Here is a 19,333-nt window from a genome sequence, read left to right as displayed (position 1 = left end):
ATGTTTGGAAGCAGTCTTTGGGAAATGCCTTCCCAGCCAGCTCATAATCTTGGCAAGAGAACGGCTTGAATTGCTTGAAAGTCGCACCTCAGTTGTGACCAATCATGATATCACCCAGCTCGGTCACCCACTCATTCATCAGATTTGGCGCTTGTGGGACTATCTCCAGAAATCAAATTCAACCTTAAAGGAGAAAATGTTACTCTTGCTGAAGTGGTTTCCAAAGACTCTGAGCCAAGTCTTGGGCAGGCTGATGTGTGAAACATGCTGGGACAGAAGGCGCAGGAAGGGAGGAAGTTCTGGCTGGGCGGAGAGATCGGCTCACCAGGGCCCGGTGTGGTCGGTCGGCAGTGTTCAGCAGGCCCCCAAGATGGGTGGTCCTGGGAGAGCTGAGCACTCCCCCTGCCCCATCCTGCAAATGGTTTGGGCCGTCAGTGGTTTCATCTGACCCCTCTGGCCAAGGAGGCCTGGCCTTACAAAAATCTTTCCCTCCAAACATGGGCCACACACACTGAGAGCAACAGCCTTTGGCTTCTGCAGCCCTGGTGTAAATCCCAGCTCAGAAATCTCCCAGCTATGCGAATTCGAGCCATTAGCTTGAATTATTTTTCATACTTTTGGATAGAGTCTGTTACTAAATAATAGGCACAGTTTTAACAAAATCAATTGACATCAAGTCTAGATTTAAATAAATAAGTTGACATCAAGTGTATCTTTTATCACGTTTGTCAATGGAGGACGCAGAGTCTGAGAGTTACACACGCATCCTCTGAAGTCAGACAGACCTGGTTTCGATCCCAGCCCTTGCACTCAGCAGCCGCTGACCTTGGACAAGCTACTGGAGTTCCATCAGCTCTGTTCTCTTCATCCATAAAATGGAGATAAAATGAATGGTGTTACTGAATAAGGTAGCCTATAGACAAGCATCATTCTTAAACATCAAAGTGTCCACTAATTAACGTCGGACAATAACATAATAACATAACAAAGCACTATTATCGTTGTTTTTATGTAGGAGGAAATGGATAACACCCTGGCTCTACCCTCAGGTTGTTCAAAAAAGCCCAGTGGAGTTTGGGAGAGACAGACCGGGAAGCAATTATCACTACAATAAATCCATCAACCAAAGTGGGAAATACTGAAGGGACTGGGTGGGTAGGGGAAGGAGACTCAGAAAAGGCTTTTGAGGAAAATGCTGTTTAAACTGTGTCTTGAAGGGGGGCGCCTGGGTGGCTCAGTGGGTTAAAGCCTCTGCCTTTGGCTCAGGTCATGGTCCCAGTGTCCTGGTATCAAGCCCCGCATCGGGCTCTCTGCTCAGTGGGGAGCCTGCTTCCCCCTCTCTCTCTGCCTGCCTCTCCGCCTACTTGTGATCTCTGTCTGTCAAATAAATAAATAAAATCTTAAAAAAAAAAAAAAAACTGTGTCTTGAGGAACACCTGAGTGGCTCAGTTGGTTAATCTTCTGCCTTTGGCTCAGATCATGATTCCTGGGATGGAGTCCTGCATTGGGCTCTGTCATCAGTGGGGAGCCTGTTTCTCCCTCCGCCTGCCGTTCCCCCTGCTTGTGTTCTCTCTCTCGCTCGCTCTCGCTCTCTGCCAAGTAAATAAATAAAATTCTTAAAAATTAAAAAAAAAAAAAAACTGTGTCTTGAGGATGAGTAAGAACTCCCATGTGGTGGAAAGAGCAGATGCCAAGGTACAGAATGCTGCCAGCCTAGCGCTCTGGGGACCAGAAGTCACGTGTTGCTTCTGGAACTCAGATGAGGTGGTAGCCATACGCGTTGGGAGGGGCTGGCTTAGCAGTCAAGAACTGAGACTCTGGACCCCTGACTTTGAGTCCTGGCTTCGCAGCTCACCGCACTATGACTCTGGGTAAAGTTTTATCTCCCTCTTCCCCAGTTTCCCTATCTGTAAGAACAGAATATGACTTAAATTAATACATGAAAGCTGCCTACTGCTTGACCAGCACAAATTACGTTTTCAGCGAGTTTAGCTACCGTGATTACCATCATTATTGACCAGAGCAAGATTCCAGAAGGCAGAAAACCTGGTCTGGCTTCCTGGGAAGAAGCGTTGGCAGGAGCAGACACAGCCAGCAGCTGGTAGGGGCAGGCTGAAAACCCGCCCATGAGGGGTGAACTCAAGGGTCCTTAATTGGGGAAGGGGGGGTGAGTGGCAGGCAGGAACATAGTCAAAAGCTGGAGAAATCACGTGGGACTGACAGTGCCATCCCACCCAGCAGGGAATCCTCCTGAGCCACAGAACCAGTAACTCCACGCCCCAACAGCTGGATCTGAAATCACTGATGACCCTCTCTGGATTAGCTTTTGACACAGTTTATCTCACCTGCAAGACCATGTAGGACCAACACAGGAGGAGGGAAGAAAAATGAAGGCAAGACCATCTTTGAGAGAATTACAGTATTTGCATGTGTTAGTTATGGTATACCTAATAAAAAGTCCACCCCATCCATAGCACCAATCTTTACTGGAAAAAAAGCCAAAACTGTAATCCCATTATTTATAATAAGCCTTGCGCTTTCCTCTAGCAGTAAAACAAATAACTGAACTCAAACGGAAGAAATAATGATAATCTCACTGCAATCTTTAAGTTTTGCAATTAAGCAATACTATCTCTTGCTTTTATCAATGAATTTTATAGAATATTTATTATTTGTTGGAAAAAGTTGAATTAGCCTGATGACATAAGTAATCTCAAATCTATCAAAGACATGGCCATTTAGAATTCAGGCACATCCTTTAAAGAAATCTGCTTTTGCAAGTAATACTAATCTAACTTCGTGTTGTCTGTAACTTCATAAAAATTCGGATATCCAAACGTGGAGATGGCAGTTTTCACGTCAACTTGCATGCTCGCCGATGTTATGCTGCTCTCTTGTGGTGAATATGGAAAACTGCAGCCTGAAGGGTTTTTTCCTCGGAGTTTCTGGCTATATCATCCTGCCTGAGTTGACCCATCCTTGTGCGAGATGCCTTAAATACTTCCTGGAATAAGGCAAAATCTAAATAAATAAGTAAACAAATGTATACTACGGGTCGTGTTGCCTAGGGGTTAAAAACATGAAGACCATCTGCTTCGGTTCAAACACCAGCTCTGCCGCTTAAAGGCTGTGAAAACTTTTGGGAGGGTTACTTGGGCTCTACGCCTAGCTCCTCAGGCTTAAATGAGTTAATACATGGAAAACACTAAGAACAGGAGCTGATCTGTGGTGATGCCTCTAAAAAGGAGAGCCACTGCCGTCACGGAGAAGGTACATCACAGCCCACTCCCCAGTACAGGGTAACAGAAGATCTCAGGGACCCACTGGTCACTTCCCCACTAGGTCCATCCCAAGACCACATCTCCCAGGGAAGAATATTAGCACAGAGCGCGGAAACGGAAATGGCAACCAAGTTGAGCTAGGATCATGTATCTTTCAGCTGCAGCAGGTAAGTCACAGAATGTTAATGTGCGTCTTGGACCTCGGGGGCACTCCCATTTAGCTTCCTCGTTTTCCAGTGGAGGAGCCTGGGGCCCAGACAAGTGAGAAGGCGGTTCTCCTGGCACGTTTCCAGCCCTCCTCCCATCAGTCCCCCAATCAACAAGATGGGATATAACTGCTTAATGCTTCTGCGTCCCTATAAACAGAGCAATTTCCATGAAAAGGCCGAAGCTATGGCTGAGCAGCCACAGGTAACCCACAGAAACCTGGAGGACAGGAGGGCAATAGATCTTTTTAAAATGCAAGTATTTCCTTGAAAGGGGGTGTAAGGGCTAAGCTGGCAGAAAGATGAAGAGGCAAAAACCACGGGGAATTCTCGGCAAACAGAAACCCCCTGGGCCGACTGCAACGGACGGGCGGGGGGAGGGTTCTGCACCATTCTCGGAGCACACGTGTCCTGTATCGGACTGGGGGCGCCCCTGGGATCTGTCTTAGATTGACAACCCTCTGTGGCAATTGCCCTCGGCCGGAGAAGGCCGCTTTGCCGAGGCCCTGCCCCCTCTCCCAGCGTGTGGTCAGTGTCAAAGTAGAAAGACGAAGCACCCTCCGATCGCCGGGAGACAGCTCGGAAGGGCTGCCCCAGCTTCGGCGCTCCGGGTGGAATCTGCCGGGCGCTCGTGGAGGCGCGGCGCTCCTAGGCTTTTCCGGCACCTGCTCCTGCCTCGTCCGTTGCGGGGGCTTAGCACCCAGACGGACTTCCCCACATGGATGATCTTCGGAGTCCGCTTCCTGGAGAAGCCCCTTGCAACAGCCTTTTTCTGATACAAAAATCTTCCCCTTCATTCCCCTGCCCGGTGTCGTTTTTGTTTTCAATTGGAATCAAATCCAACTGCATACTCAACCCCTCCGATCTAAGGCAGGTCTGCATTTAGTATCCAGCCAAACCTGCTTTAAAATCCTCTTACCCCATTGCTATCATATAAATGGCCGCATCTCCCCCAACCTAATTCCTATGTAAATTTCATAATGAAAGCATAAATATATTCTCATTACAAAAGTCAGGCCCTTGGATACTCTCTCCCCATAAATGGTCCCATGCCACTCCTTTTGACTTGCGCCCCATGTTGGGGCACATCCCTAGGAAACCCCTCCCCTCGCTGCCTCGACAACCCCCACTTGTCCTCGTGGGCATGACTCAGCTCGTCAAGATTCTGAGCTTTAACTTCCTGTGGTCTCCATTATAAAACCAATGCTCGTTTTTCATTTTCCGTATTTGAATCCTTGCTCAAACACCTTAGTTTACAGGGATTAACTAGCAGCCCGTTAGGATGAATGCACGTGGTTGAAGGCATCTGAGGAAGCGGGAGAGGGGGACTCCTCTAGGGCAATCGCGAGAAGATGTGTTTCGGAGTCAGGAAATTAAGCTAGCATTTCTAGAGCTTCTCGGAAAGTTTCGGCATTCAGAGCACGTTTAAGCAAGTTTACGATACAACCAAATAGGATTTTATAAATAACATTTGGTGTTAGATCGTGCGTGTACAGGCTCATGAAGGCCCACACGGAATCCCCAAGCCTCAGGAGCTGCACAGGCGCCAGGGGCCCGAGCGTGGGCCCTTCGGGAACCTTCCTGAAGAACTTGGGGGAATGTGATCACATCTCCCAGAGCACCGGAAATCATGTTTCTAAACGGAGGGGAGTCCAAGGCCAATTCAATCCCCATGTGTCCCGGTGCTGAAATGAGCTCTTGGGCAGGCAGGAAATTCTAATGTAGAACAGGAAAGCCCGCCCTCCCCCATAAAATCAACCTGAAATCTATCAAGAAATGTACTTTACTTGGCAGAGGATGGCACCTTCCAAAGCTTTCTAACCTGGTTGTTAAGGAGGGATTGTTCATTACACACCTTTGAATAAGGAAACTATTGAATTGAAAATGCAATATTCCTTTGTGGGTTAAAAAGTAGTGGAGGAGAAAAGGCAGGGTGGGGATAGACAAGAGGGGCAGGAACAACAGCAAGAGCAGAGCTGATAACCAGGTAAGTATCAGAAACTACACAGAAGGAATAAGAGCCAGGTAGCAAAGCTACACTGCAGCACGTGCTGTGTCATTATGAATGTTTGGGGCTGCAAGTAGGGGAAAATGAAGTCCACAGATAGGGTGCCTGGGTGGCTCAGTGGGTTAAGCCTCTGCCTTCAGCTCAGGTCATGATCTCAGAGTCCTGGGATCAAGTCCCGCATCGGGTTCTCAGCTTGGTGGGGAGCCTGCTTCCCCCTCTCTCTGTCTGCCTCTCTGCCTACTTGTGATTTCTCTGTGTGTCAAATAAATAAAATCTTTAAAAAAAAAAAAAAAGCCCACAGATAGTTGTGGGGTATATTGGCTCCACAGCTCTTTGACCTCGGGGTTCACATCTCTGTGATCCTAAGCCTGTTCCTCATGGTCACAAGATAGCTGCCGGATGGCCACTCCTAACTGGAAGGTGACTGGGGAGAAAAGGATTGGAAAAGAAGGCGAGCCAAGCAATCAGCTCTCTAGCACAGCAAGAAAACCATGGGCTGTTACGAGAGGGATAGAGTCTGGCAAACTGGGTGGGTGCCGAGTCCATTCAAACAGAACCTAAGTTCACTGGCTGTCTTAGAGGCTGAAGAATCTAGGGAACATGTAAATTTCCACACGACATTTGTATATAGGCCAAGAAGGACAAAATATATATTCCAACCCTATGTGTGTGTTTCATCTGTATTACCCAAGGTACTCTCCCTACAGAACGGCCCCCCCCCAAAAAAAGACTCAAACTTCTGAAGCAGAAAGGAGAAAACATGAATTTGATTTGCTACAAAAAATAACCAACTTCAAAAAGCACATTTATTTACAAAAGTACAGAGTATAAATGGAAACAAGAACAAAGAAAATAAAACCATAGCCATTCATATTTGTGTAGAAGTAGGCAAAACTTATCAATAAGATTCTTTAAGTATTTCTATTTCCAACAATCAAAATTAATTTCTAAGAATAATTTTTGATCACCTTGGGAAGGATTTTTAGGAGACTCAATCTGTATGATGCAAACTTTAACCTTTTATTTACTTATCAGAGAGTGAGCACAACCAGGAAGAGTGGCAGGCAGAGGGAGAAGCAGGCTCCCCACTGAGCAAGGAGCCCGATGCAAGACTCAGTTCCAGGACCCTGGGATCATGACCTGAGCCGAAGGCAGATGCTTGACTGACTGAGCCACCCAGGCATCCCCAAACTTTAACAATTCTAATGAAAAAATACTTTGTATTCTTTGAAAATCTCTAAGTCCCTCCAGACCAAGTAAACCAGATCACTACCAATTTTTAAAAAGACTCAAAAACTTAGGAAGTCCTAACTAAAAAGTTAGGAAGTCATAATTGTTTTAAGAAATTATTTTTAAGGGGCTCCTGGGTGACTCAGTTGGGATCCGGCTTCTCCCTCTCCCTCTGCCTGTTGCTCTGCCTACTTGTGCTCTGTCAAATAAATAAAATCTTTAAAAAAAATTGTTTTAAAAAATCCAAATAAGTTATCATTGACTGAGTACTACAATATATTGTTTCTTAATCCATGAGCATGATTTCTGTTACCCTCTAGTAAGACCCTACTGCTCTCTAATGAGACACCTTAAGTCATTTACTACTTGGCTCTTAGGACGATCTTATGTATTCGTGTAGAACACGAATGTACATGCAAAGAGAAATCCATACACCTATTGCCAGTGGCCAGTTAACTGCTGGATCTTCCAAGAACAGAGACAGATGTTCTTAAGAGTCAACCCTCTTCAGAGCCTTGCTCGACTATATCCCAGTGCACACATTTCATTCAACTTCATTGACAGATGAGATCCTCGCCCGTGCAGGGAAAGACTGGCTGGCATACTTCCACAATCTTTCCTTGCTGGTGTAGACTCAGCTCACACTGTTCACGCCTTGGTCACCATCTCTTGCATTTGTCCATTCTTCCTTTAGTTCACTCTCCTGACTGTGAGATGTGGCGCCCAAATGGAAGAAAAGCAAAAGGTTCACCCAGAAAGTATTGTCACATAGAAGAATGTTAACAACCAAACGACCGCTTGAGGTTTAATTCAACCAACAATGGACAGGGATCTGGGACTGGGCTGTGAGTCCGGCACTGTGCCCCCAGCCAAGGACACAGAGCGAGACTGGGATCCCCCCCCAACTACAGCTTGAGTCCCCATGTGTTCTGCCCTAAGCTTGGTGCCTTAAAATACACAAAAAGAGATGATTCTTTCTCTGGGGTGCTTGTAGGTGGTTGGCAATAAAATGCTGAAGAGTGAGCAGTGAGACAACCCCGTAATCAATCCCTCATTCACCCATCACTGGAAGTGTGTCCCACACAAGTGACTCGCATATGTGACTGAAGGTTTTCAGACACCCTAAAATGTTAATAAACCAAGCACCAGTTCCTGCTGTGCCAGTTAGATGAAGGGTTACACCTAGATTACTTTGGCACTCTGAGGATTATTTCCTCAGGGGGAGACAGGTAATACTAACTTAGTTTTATTTCTATTTATTTTTAGGATGGTGCTGTGAGGATCAAATGAGGTGAGCAAAAAAGTACTCCCAAGTTAGACATTTCTACACAAATGCTAAACATTTATTTTTAGGAGCATTTGTGCTTTATGATTATAATAATTCTAAAGTACACTATACTTTTTTGCCCTCTTAGAGTTAAGAATTTCCAGAGTTGACATGATTAATGTCAGAGATAGCACATGCACACCGAGTAACTCAGAGATGTGAGGGGGGCCGTTTCTCCCGCTTCGATCCATAGCGGGAGCCAAGAAATGTTGTCACTGAAGAGAATTACGATCCTAGCTGCTTTTTAAAAAGCACTGTTAACATTCTATTTAACTAAATAACCCAGTCTTTATAGTTGAGAAAAATACTGGGAGTATCCATGTAACTCCAGTGAGGGAATCTGTCACCATTCTCTGGTATCTTCGAGTTTCAGACACCTTGTCCCAACCGCAGACAGTGACATCAAGTTAGCACCTGTCAGGAGAAACCTTGACAGACTCATGCACAAATATTTTTCAAATCAAGTGTTTTATTTCAAAAAACTTCATAGTAAGCCAAAAAGCTAAAAGGAATGTGTGAAAGGGAACAGAAACCACAGAAACAGGCACAGTACCAGCCAACAACCGCATGGCCCATTCTGTGCAAGTACTTCAAGAGAACCTGAAGGCGAAGATGTATCATGAACGACACACTTAAGAAAAATTAAAACACTAACTTTACGTTATTATAGCTCACTCTTGAAGTTTCTGGACTAGAAAATGGAGAAGATTCCCAAGACCTATTTTCTTTCTCAAAGGAATCATCTTCTTGGAATGCAAACTTCTGCTTAAGTGCATGGGATATTAAAGACACTGGATCCCAATGTGAATCTTGTCTTTTCCTCTTATGAATGGGTCTACCTCCAGGTGACCTATTTAAAAAAAAATGTTTTTAATTAAAACCTTGTGTAATGTAGCTCCTTAATGACAAATACACCAGAAATATAAGCAGAATAAATTATGACCTAATGATTCTTCAAGATTGAAAATTTTCGCCAAAGAACAAACAATCTGAAAGGCACAATGAATTAGGAATCAGAAATCCAAGAAACCATGGTTTCTTCTAGTGGGTGGGACTCCACCACAATCTTGTTGCGACCTGAGATTATCAAATATCTCACTGTGCTAAAGATCTTTATTTTTAATTTTCTCATTTTCCAATGGAAAATTTAAAGAAATATTTAAGTACTTCCTAAGGGGACTAACTGAATTCATGAAGAGAAAGCTATTGGGCCAATCATTCATTCAGTCTTCACTCAGTGCCTACTACTACTATACCAGACTCCATTTTATGCTTTGAGAGTACAGCCATATCCTACCCCCATGGAATATTCTGGTGACAGGAAATCATCAACAAACAAGTGAGACCACTGCAGACAGCAATGCATGCTATGAATAAAATTAAGTAGGTAATTTGACAGTGACTGGGACAATAGCACCTTAGATGAGATGACCAGGAAAAGCTTCTTTAAGGAGATGGCGTCCTCTCTATAAATGACCCCAAGTCAGCGTTAGTGTAAACATGCAATGGAGGCATATGTGAGAAAAAAGAAAAACAGGTACAGCTGGCGCGCAGAGAGTGACATGAGAAATAGGTCATGAGGTCAGAGACAGAAGTAAGGGCTGGACCCTGGGGGTACTGAGAGGCCACAGCAAGGTGTCTGGATTATATTCTAAGCATGATGGAAAACCATCAAAGGGTTTTAAGCAGGGAATGACCAGATTGAACTTCAAGTTTTATTTTTTTTTTTGTTTTTAAGGATTTTATTTTTAAGTAATCTCTACACTCAGCATGGGGATTGAACTTACAACCCCAAGATTAAGAGTCGCATGCTCCACCAACTGAGCCAGCTAAATGGCCCTGGACTTCAATTTTTAAAGGATCAACCTGATTACTCTATGGAGAAAAGGTAAGGAGGCAAGAACACAGAGAGGCCAATTAGGAGGCTATTGCAGAAGTCCAAGCTAGAAATGGTGGCTTAGATTGGGGGTGTCAGTTAGATCATGAGGGTACACACATTTGAACTGTATGCTGATAGAAAGGAAATGGGAAGGAAAGGAAAAGGAGATGATTCTAGATGTCTGGACTGAACAGACACCTGGGTGATGAACAACTGGGTGATGGTGTTACCATTTACTGAGATGCAAAAACTTGGGACAGAACAGGTTTTCAAGGTGGAGGAAGTGGACAGGTAGGAAGGAAGAGTTCTCTTTTGAACACATGAAGCCTGAGACACCTGTGAGACAAGCAGATGATGTCAGGCAGGCATTTCATCAAGTAGGCATGGAATACAGAGGAGAAAATCAGGGATAGAAAAATAAATGCGAATGTCATTAGCATATCAATGGTATACATAGCCACAGGACTCCGTGAGATCACCAAAGGAAATAATGTGGATATAGAGAGAAGGAGACTGAGGTCTGAGTCTTGCACATGCCAACATAGACACCAGGCTGAGAAGGAAGAGTAGCAAAGGAATAAGGCGTGGCCAGTGAAGTAAGAGGAAAACCAAGTGTGATTTCCCTGAAGCCAAAGGAAGAAAGTGTTCCAAGGAGGAGGGAACCACAGACTGTATCAAATACTGCCAAGATATCAGGTAAGAGGAACACTAAGAACTGACCATTGTATTTAGCAAGAGAGTCACTGGTGACCTTGATAAACAGCAGTTGTCAGTGGAGTGATGGGGACAGAGACCATATGACAGGGAGTAGAAGAAGGCAGTAAGAAAAGCAAACAAACTATTGACAACAGGGATTTATACCAGAAAGAGGAGCACGGAAACAATAATACCAAGGATACACGTGTTTTGAAGATGGGGAACAGTCAGGTATGAGGAGAATAAAGTAAAGAAGAAAACTTTGATGATACAGAAGACAGAAGGGATAATTTTAAGTAAAATCCTTGAAAGGATGAGAGAAGGGGAACCAGTGACCCAAGGGAGAGCCTGGACATGAACAATGATACTTTATTCACAGTAACAAGATAGAAGGCAGAGAACATGAATAATGACTTTGTAAATGTAAAGAAGGGGGAAGTCTCATCTGATTATGGAGTAATGTATAATGCAAGGTTAGCTGTAGAAAAATGAGAAACTGGGGGTGGAGGGTAGAGTCTATTGGCCTCCTTGCTGTGTCTCCAGTGATGGTAGTAGTCGGAGCACAGTCTGACACTGATTGGGCCCAGTCAGCCCTCTTGCTGGAACAAGTGTGCCCATCTAGCCACAATATTTTTCTCTGTACCAGGTGCTTCACAAATGATCAATCATAACCTCATTAATAATGAAATGATGTAGCTTTCCTAACACTATTATATAGAAAATGTATTTATCTTCTCACAAAAAACCTCAATGAGGGATTTCCAAATGAACATGGCAGATCTCTGTGAAAGCCTACTAAAATGACAGTAAAGAAATGAAAAGGACATAATGCCCACAAAGACAAAGAAATTATGAGAGAGTGTGTAAGAACCACAACAAAACACTGAAAGCTGGAAAGCTGATGAAAGCAAAGATAGTGAGGGGTGACCTGCCTTTCTGAAAACAGGGACTGAGGAGAAGTCTACACACTGAACGAAAGGTAAACTCACGACTGAGTCCACAAGTGCCCAGCATAAGAAATTCAAAAAGGAACTCTTCAGGGCATGGCATCATGAAATTTCCAAACACCAGGACTAAAGAGAAGATCTTAAGTGTTTCAAGAATAAAGAAACAGGCTGCATACATGGTACCAGGAATGAGAATGACATCAGCTTCTCAGTAGGAACACTGGAAGCTAGAAATCGATGGAACAACGTCTTCAAAATTCTGCAGAAAAATCATTTTCTGCCACTGTATACCCAGCCAAACTAGCAATGAACTGTGAGAATAAAATAGTAACATTTTCAGATATGCAAAGTCTTAAAATAGTCTCCCTTTTTATAGATCCTTTCTCAGGAAGGTATGGGAAGATAGGACACCCCAGAATTGGGTAAGGCAACACAAGTGAAAGGGTACAGAATGCCCGTGATGATGGCCAAGGAAATCCTCAACATGGCAACAACACAGCAGGCTTGTGGGAACCAGAGATTGGAGCAGGACATGAGGGCTCCTACCAGAGAATTTATTTTAAAAAGAAAAAGAGAAAGAAACCCAGAAAGACATTAACTGCAATAGAAAATAAAATTATTCAACAAACAAAACGTAACTATAGCAAAGGAAATGGCTTACCTGTGACTGTTTACTGTTATAAAGATGTAAATTCTGAATACTGATTTAAGTAAAGCCTATGGATTTAATTACATTGGGAAGATGGAACAAGAGGAGTATTTGTGTACGTGTTAGAGGATAGGATGGCTGGGAGAACATACTCCTGAGTTTTAACAAAGGGAAATAAATACAGTTAAAGTATCAAGAAATAGCAAAAGAAGTATGTTGTTTAAAAAATACATATAAGACACTAGAAGGAAGAGTAAAAAAAACTGGAAAAGGATTTTTCCTGGGAGAGGTGTTTGGAGTAAAGAGGAATAAGAGAGAAAACTTGTCTGTGAGTACTTCAATAAATACAATAAGTCACTAAAACATCATTAACAGAACTTGGTTCATTTCTCAAGTTATGGTAACATACCGTTCAACAGCACGAAGTTTAACCTTATTCATGTCCTTTAGTACATCCAACATGTTTGGAACATCCTTATTTTCCTGGTTTTTTGAATGACTGTAATTGGTCTTACTATCAGCCGGGTGTTGTTTTTTCATTTCATTTGCAGAATTATCTGAGTCACACATATTATTAGATCTGGACTGTGTGAGAGTAGAACAGGTCGGCTGTGGAGAAAAAAGTTGAGGGGGCAGTGGAGGAGGAGGAGGAGGGAAAGGCATTGAACTTGAAAATGGATCTGGCTGGGCACTCAGTTCAGCACTCCCTGGTGATGGTCTTTGTCCCAAACCACGAGGCTCGTCATTCAAGTCAAAGAAGCCTAAAAACAAAGTTGTCTTTTGAAAAATCATGCAAAATTCTCTCTAACATACTACATAAGTAATTAGAACCAAAGCAGGAACAATTTCTGTAATGTTACTGAAATAATGATAGGGTGGCCAAGAAGGAGAAGGAATCCCATCTGCTTAGTAATTTTGATAAGAGTCAAACCAAAAAATAAATTTATTTTTAAACCAATTAGGATTGTCTGTGTAGGCCTTTAAAGGGAGGGAGGGTGAGAATGCATTTTAAAAAGAAACTATGAAGTGCTTTCTCAGTAATTAACATACAATCTGAATTTCATCATCTATTTTTTAAAAAGCTAAAACATAATTAACAATTTATAGTTAGAAACACAGAGACTGGTACATTATCTTTATGATGACACTGTAGAAACAAACTATTTTCTAGACAAGAGCCTAGGATGGGTACTGAGTACTTAACTTTCACAATAGACTTGCTCCCTAAAGACTGTGTTCTTAACATGACTGGTTTAAAAAAATGTATGTATCTCACTTTAATTGCTATTATATAATATTTATATATTATAAATATACAACACTATATGAACATTTCATGTTGTATATGAATTATACACGTGTGTATATATTACATGTGTACTGTTTAAAGCAAGTCACATCTCTAAACATGTACAAAAGGATCATCTGAAACACATTATTCAACGTGAATTTGGTGGAAGGATAGCAGCAATAACTTCAAGCTACAAATACATGCTCTTCTTTCAAATTAATATGTCCTTCCTCATAAATTTCAATGCTTTTCTGACGAGGTAGAAAAGCTTCCTTAGGACACAGCCTTTTTAATTCAAAAGCCCAATCTTCAGCAGTATAGGGGCAGCCGATACCAGCCCCCTCAATACAAACGTGCCTTAACTTACTCCAAATAAACACCATGCCTAGTAATTGCACATCCCCACATCCTAGATTTACCGAACGTCACTCACCCCAGTGCTCGCATCAGACACTGTCATTGGGCAGCACGCGGACAGGAATTGCTAGCCCCGCCCCGTCGGACTGAAACAAACCCCACGTGACTCACCCACATGCCTACTGGCTTTCGGTTCCCGCCTTCCCACGATGGCAGCGATCTGGGTGCGGAGAAAAGTCAGCTCCTCTTCAAGGGCAGCTATCTTTTTAAATGCATCTTCACCTACAGTCCCGTCACTTTTCATTCGTTTATGCTGTCTGAGAACAGGTGAAAATGGATTCCAAACTGGTTGAAAAGAATGGAAAAATTCCATTTTCTCCTCTTCTTCACGTTTCCATATACCATTTCTGTGCATAGAAGGAAAAAGTACACAATGACATAATAGAGGGAGAGAGAGTGAGAAATGGAGGGAAACTTTCCTGGAGCAATAAATTCTTTCAGTCAAAGAGGAATAAAGACACAAAAAAATTAGGGAAGTTCTCTTTATCCCGTGACTGTCTCTAGACTGACTGAGGACAAGGACAACTTCTTATGTAACTCTATATTCTCAATATTTGGAACACAACTGTTATAGGTAACCGAAAGTGGTAAGTGAATGAAGGAACAAATCTTGCTCTTAGACTGTGAAACAAAAATAATTATCCTGTAACTGTTCTACCTATTAGGTTTAAACACAGTACAGATTAATTTATTTAGAAATAATGTTGATTTACTTATAAATTCTACATATTGTGAATATAAGGTACTGAAGGACCTAATTTAATATTCAGTATTATGTTAGGGGTAAGTTTGTGGTATTCTGTTTTGAAATAGATAAACCAGTTTGATACATAATAAATTTAGCCAGGATATTTGAATAATTGACCCTTATTGTGCTGACAGGCTATATCTGAACATATTAACACATGAGTTAGTACTCCGCAACAGTAACACATCCTAATTTTGAAATATTTTTAACATCATTGCCTGGTACACAGTAAATACTAGATACCTTTTGGTTAAATATATAAAATAAATAAATATATATAATATCTAGTGTAGGAAACAGCTTTCTCCTAAAAATGGACATACTGATTCTGACATCCTTTTAATATTATTCTTTCCTAATCCTGCATTAAGAGAAATGGGAAAAATGAGAGACACCCAGTTATCCTTATTAGGAAGACACAGGGCAGTAAAGACAGTAAAGACAGTCAAAAGGCTCAATTAGTATGATCAAACTTTAACACATGCAAGAACTCAGATTACAGCCCATACCCATTTTCCAAAGTATATAAAATTACCGAAATCTAAGATAACTGGCTTCTTCATCATTTGCCACACACAGAGTATCAGCAAAAGATGGGACTACAGATCCACAGTTACCAGAGTCTACAGAGTTCAACAGTGGGATCAACTAAAGGAAAAAAAAGTGAAAGAAAAAATAAAAGTCAGAGCTCTGCAGGGGTCTGGGGCAGGGGTTGGGGGGAGTACACATGCTTGCCCATGGAGATTACATAAATTAAAAATACAAGAGTGAAAAGGAAAAAGAACATTCAATACCAAACATGCATCTGTTAGCAAGAAACAAAACTCAGGAAAATGTTATTCTAAAGTCTAAACATGTAGCAATATCTCTACCCTGGTTAATATCATCTATCATGAAACACAAACTAGAAGAATAAAATAAGCTATTCAGGTATTGCTTTGTACCTGCCCAACTCTGAATGTAATTACTCAAAGAAGTAAAAACAAAAACATACAACAAATGACTTGTTTCCACGAATAAGCTAAAGGTTTTTGGCTTACAAGAAACCTTTCTTCTTTTGTTCTACTCTGACTCTAGTACTGAGGTTATTTTAGACATAGTACTTAAACAATGCCTATTGACAGACTTACCTCAAAATTAGGCCTGGGACAAGGTTCTAGAGGAAGAATTTTCCCAATAATACGAACAATACTCCGAGCTGATCCATAGTCTTTATTTTCTCTAATCTGCAAAACCTATTTATAGAGTGTTTGAAAAGTACTCTGTTAAAGCACGTTTATATCTTTGAAAAAAAGCAGATGTAAATGCACTAACACTTATTTAAAAAAAAAAACATAATGGTATACTCAAAGTATTTTCTTCAAAGAATTAAACTTAATTCATATTTGTCTTAAAAAAAAAAAAAAAAGGATGGGCATTAACCTATATAATATTCCAGGAAGAACAGTCTTTCTGATAATGGCAAAATACCTTTGGGAACTTTATTCAGAAAAACTGCCTCCCCTCTTCCCAGCTAAACATATCTTCTGGCCCAATCAAAAATTGACAATTTTGAGTTTCTCGAGCATGAGGCAATACAGAGTAAACTCATGTAATTCCCTTTAAAGGTGAGATCCTTTTTAGAGGTATAAATAAATCCTCTTTAGGGGAACAAATGTAGATAATTTTAAGAATTCTTTACTTACAATGCAATGTATCAGCTAGAAGTCAGTTCTTAAAAAGATGACAGAAATGAAATGTGCTACTGTAATTCAAATACCCCTATCTGTTGTCTTGGGCTTTCCAGACTGTATAAACTACTCCCACAGGAAGCTCCCCCAAAACAGAACATAACATTTCTGCTCTTGGCAGAGATTTCAACACAAAGAAAGCACTTTCTCTTTTTAAAAACCATTAAAACTTGGACTTTTCATTTTTCCTCAGATCCTATAACAAGGACAAAGTTTACTACAAGCAACAGATATAGGTAGCATCCTAACAGCAGCATCTTGGAAATATCCAATAAGCAGATGGATATACAGTTCTGGAACTCAGGAAAAAACATCTGGGATTTAGATGGATTTGGGAATCATCAGCAGACAGAATACATGATAGGTAAAAATCGAAGCCATTTGACTAGTTGGGAAGAACTGGGGCTAGAGAGGAAGACCCGGAAGCCACAGGCACACTGGATGCCATCCCTCTGCTTTTACGTAGTAAGAGTTCTGAATGCATCCGATCATATTCAAACACTTGAGTCTAAGATTAAATACTAATGCCACCAATTCCGCCAGCTCAGTCTACATGACGTCCTCCATGAATTCTGTATTCATTCTCCACTCAACCGTAAAGGTCCTCTGCCACTTGGCCCTGTTCTATTTATCCAACTGAATTACCTACTCACTCTTCATTAACAAGGACACAAGCTCTTTTGGGTTAAGCCATTTTCCTCATCGTCTCAAAGACAAGCCAGTATTAACCTAACTGCCAAGCACTCACCCATGTACCCAGAGGGCCCGGCTCTATCTCAAGCCCTGGAACCAGCTTTTTGCACATCTCTTCTAACCCCAGATTCACATTCCTCTACACATTTGATTCTCTCTGCTCTCAGGAGCTTCCTAGGCTCTGAATTCCTAAACTAGTTCCAAGGAGTACCATACAATAGGACACCTAACTACATATAACTTCATTTCATTTGCAGTTTTCTCTTTGCTTCATTAGATTGTAAAGTCTTCGCAGGCAAAGACATGTTTGTGTTAGTTTTCAATCCTACAGGATGGTAGTTCTTAACCCTAGGTATACTAGGATCACCTCGGAAGGTGGGTTCCAAGAGAAATAAAACACAAACCACATTTGTAAAATAAATTTTCTAGTAGCTACATCTGAAAAGGTAGAAAGAGACAGGTGAGATTAATTTTCTTAGTATATTTAACTCAATATGTATATATTATCATTTCAACATGTAATCAATATTTTTTAAATAATGGCATTATTTTATATTCTTCTTTTCATACCAAGTCTTCCAAATCCATTGCATATTTCACACCTATCAGAGATCTCAATTCAGACATTTCAAGTGTTTGAAGATGACATCTGGCCAGTGGCTACCATATTGACGAGCACAGCCTGGAGTATACTGATCCTGGACCTAGTAACACTAGAATTTCTGCCAGCCTGAGCAATTATATTTAAAGTGTTCTATAGGCCACTCACACGCACTCTTCCTAAGAACCATAGGCCTGGACATTCTGCTACAGTGAGGGCTACTCACTGTACATAAATAGCCACCCAACTCTTGGTTAACTCGGATGTACCTTCATGTCTTACTCTTCAAGTTCCATCCTGACAAACTCCTGTTCTTCTCTCTCATCCCTTCACTGCCACTGACCATCTTCACCATCCTGATGCTTTCTTCTCCTTTTTATACTTCGGATCCAGCACCCTCATGTTGACTTTACTGGTGTGACTTTCCTACCAACCAGAGAATTTCAATTGTTTCAGTGATATGCTTACTACCAATCATGAACTACCCCCAACAACTCTTAGCCGGAGAAAAGAAATCACAGAACAGCAATATTCAGAAAGACTACAAATCCAAGCTGACTTCAGCTGAGTATTCTGCACAGGTATTCTGCAACCCCTTCAGAACATGTCTTGTTCTCTACCGTGTTGCCCAAAGCAATCCCTAGTCTCTGCAATCTACAATGTCAATACAATTTCTGTCAATAGCCTTGACTTTGCTCTTACCTGAGAAAACTGAGAACTCCAAGGTGACAAACCTCAATTTTCATTTCTCTACATTCAAAACCTCTCCACTATCTCTCAATTTTTTCCTACTCGACTGTCCATCTTTTTCCCAAGGCTTATTTATTTATATTCCTTATCCAACTACCTTCTCAAGGGCACTGCTCAATCACTCACTATTTCATTTGAATCTTAAAATTTTTCCTGGCTGTGAGGTTCTTCCTCAATGCTTGCAAACATTAAGTTATCTCTAACATCAATTTGATGGTCGCTCTTGATCTCTTTTCACAAACTTTTCAAAAGAAGGTGCCGATGCCACCTTCCTTCTTCAGTCATTCTTCAAAATACAAGGCAGCTACCACTCTCCACCTACAGAAACCCTTAAAGGCATCAATAATCTAATGATGAGCAAATCTTTTACTCAAGCTGCCATTATCTTTGATCCCACTATTTCTGAGATTCAAAATGCATCAATAACATCCAACAACTGTCAAAGTCTGTCAAAGTCCATGAATTCAAATATCAAAAGAATGCAGGTAACCTTAAATCTGAATCTCTTTTCCTACATTCTAGAACCACTTATCTATCTGCAGGATATTTGTATTTATATAATCCAACAGCACATCTGGCTCACCTTATCTCCCTACTCAAACTAGTTTCTCATACTGAATTGCCCATTTATAATAGTTATAATATAATAATTGCCTATTTGTAATTTATAACCAGTCTTCAACTTTTGTTTAAAATCTTTAAAGATTTTAAAATCTGGACTATTACTCTCTTCTAATTCACAACAAATAGCAACACTTTGCCCATTCTGTAAACCCAACTATTCTTTCTTATATTCAATCTTGCATTATAGTCTGTATATGTTTCTTATTCCTCATATTTTATTTTAAACATCATGAATACAAGAACCATGTATTGGTAC

General features: G+C 41.3%; 1 protein-coding gene across 1 annotated transcript; it reads right to left on the bottom strand.

Moving 5' to 3' along the window:
- Window positions 1-6,283: 6,283 nt before the first annotated feature.
- On the bottom strand, window positions 6,284-17,996 carry MTFR2 (mitochondrial fission regulator 2). The gene is made up of 6 exons (XM_080805467.1): window positions 17,973-17,996; window positions 15,810-15,914; window positions 15,215-15,327; window positions 14,043-14,278; window positions 12,633-12,984; window positions 6,284-8,902 (listed from the first exon to the last, which is right to left on the bottom strand). The coding sequence occupies exons 1-6, from the start codon at window positions 17,976-17,978 to the stop codon at window positions 8,695-8,697; spliced, it is 1,020 nt and encodes a 339-aa protein (XP_080661593.1). The 5' UTR covers window positions 17,979-17,996; the 3' UTR covers window positions 6,284-8,694.
- Window positions 17,997-19,333: the final 1,337 nt, after the last annotated feature.

This window comes from Martes martes (assembly GCF_963455335.1).
Source record: "Martes martes genome assembly, chromosome: 6".
NCBI classification, from domain to species: Eukaryota; Metazoa; Chordata; class Mammalia; order Carnivora; family Mustelidae; genus Martes; species Martes martes.
This window is presented reverse-complemented; position numbering and strand designations above follow the sequence as displayed.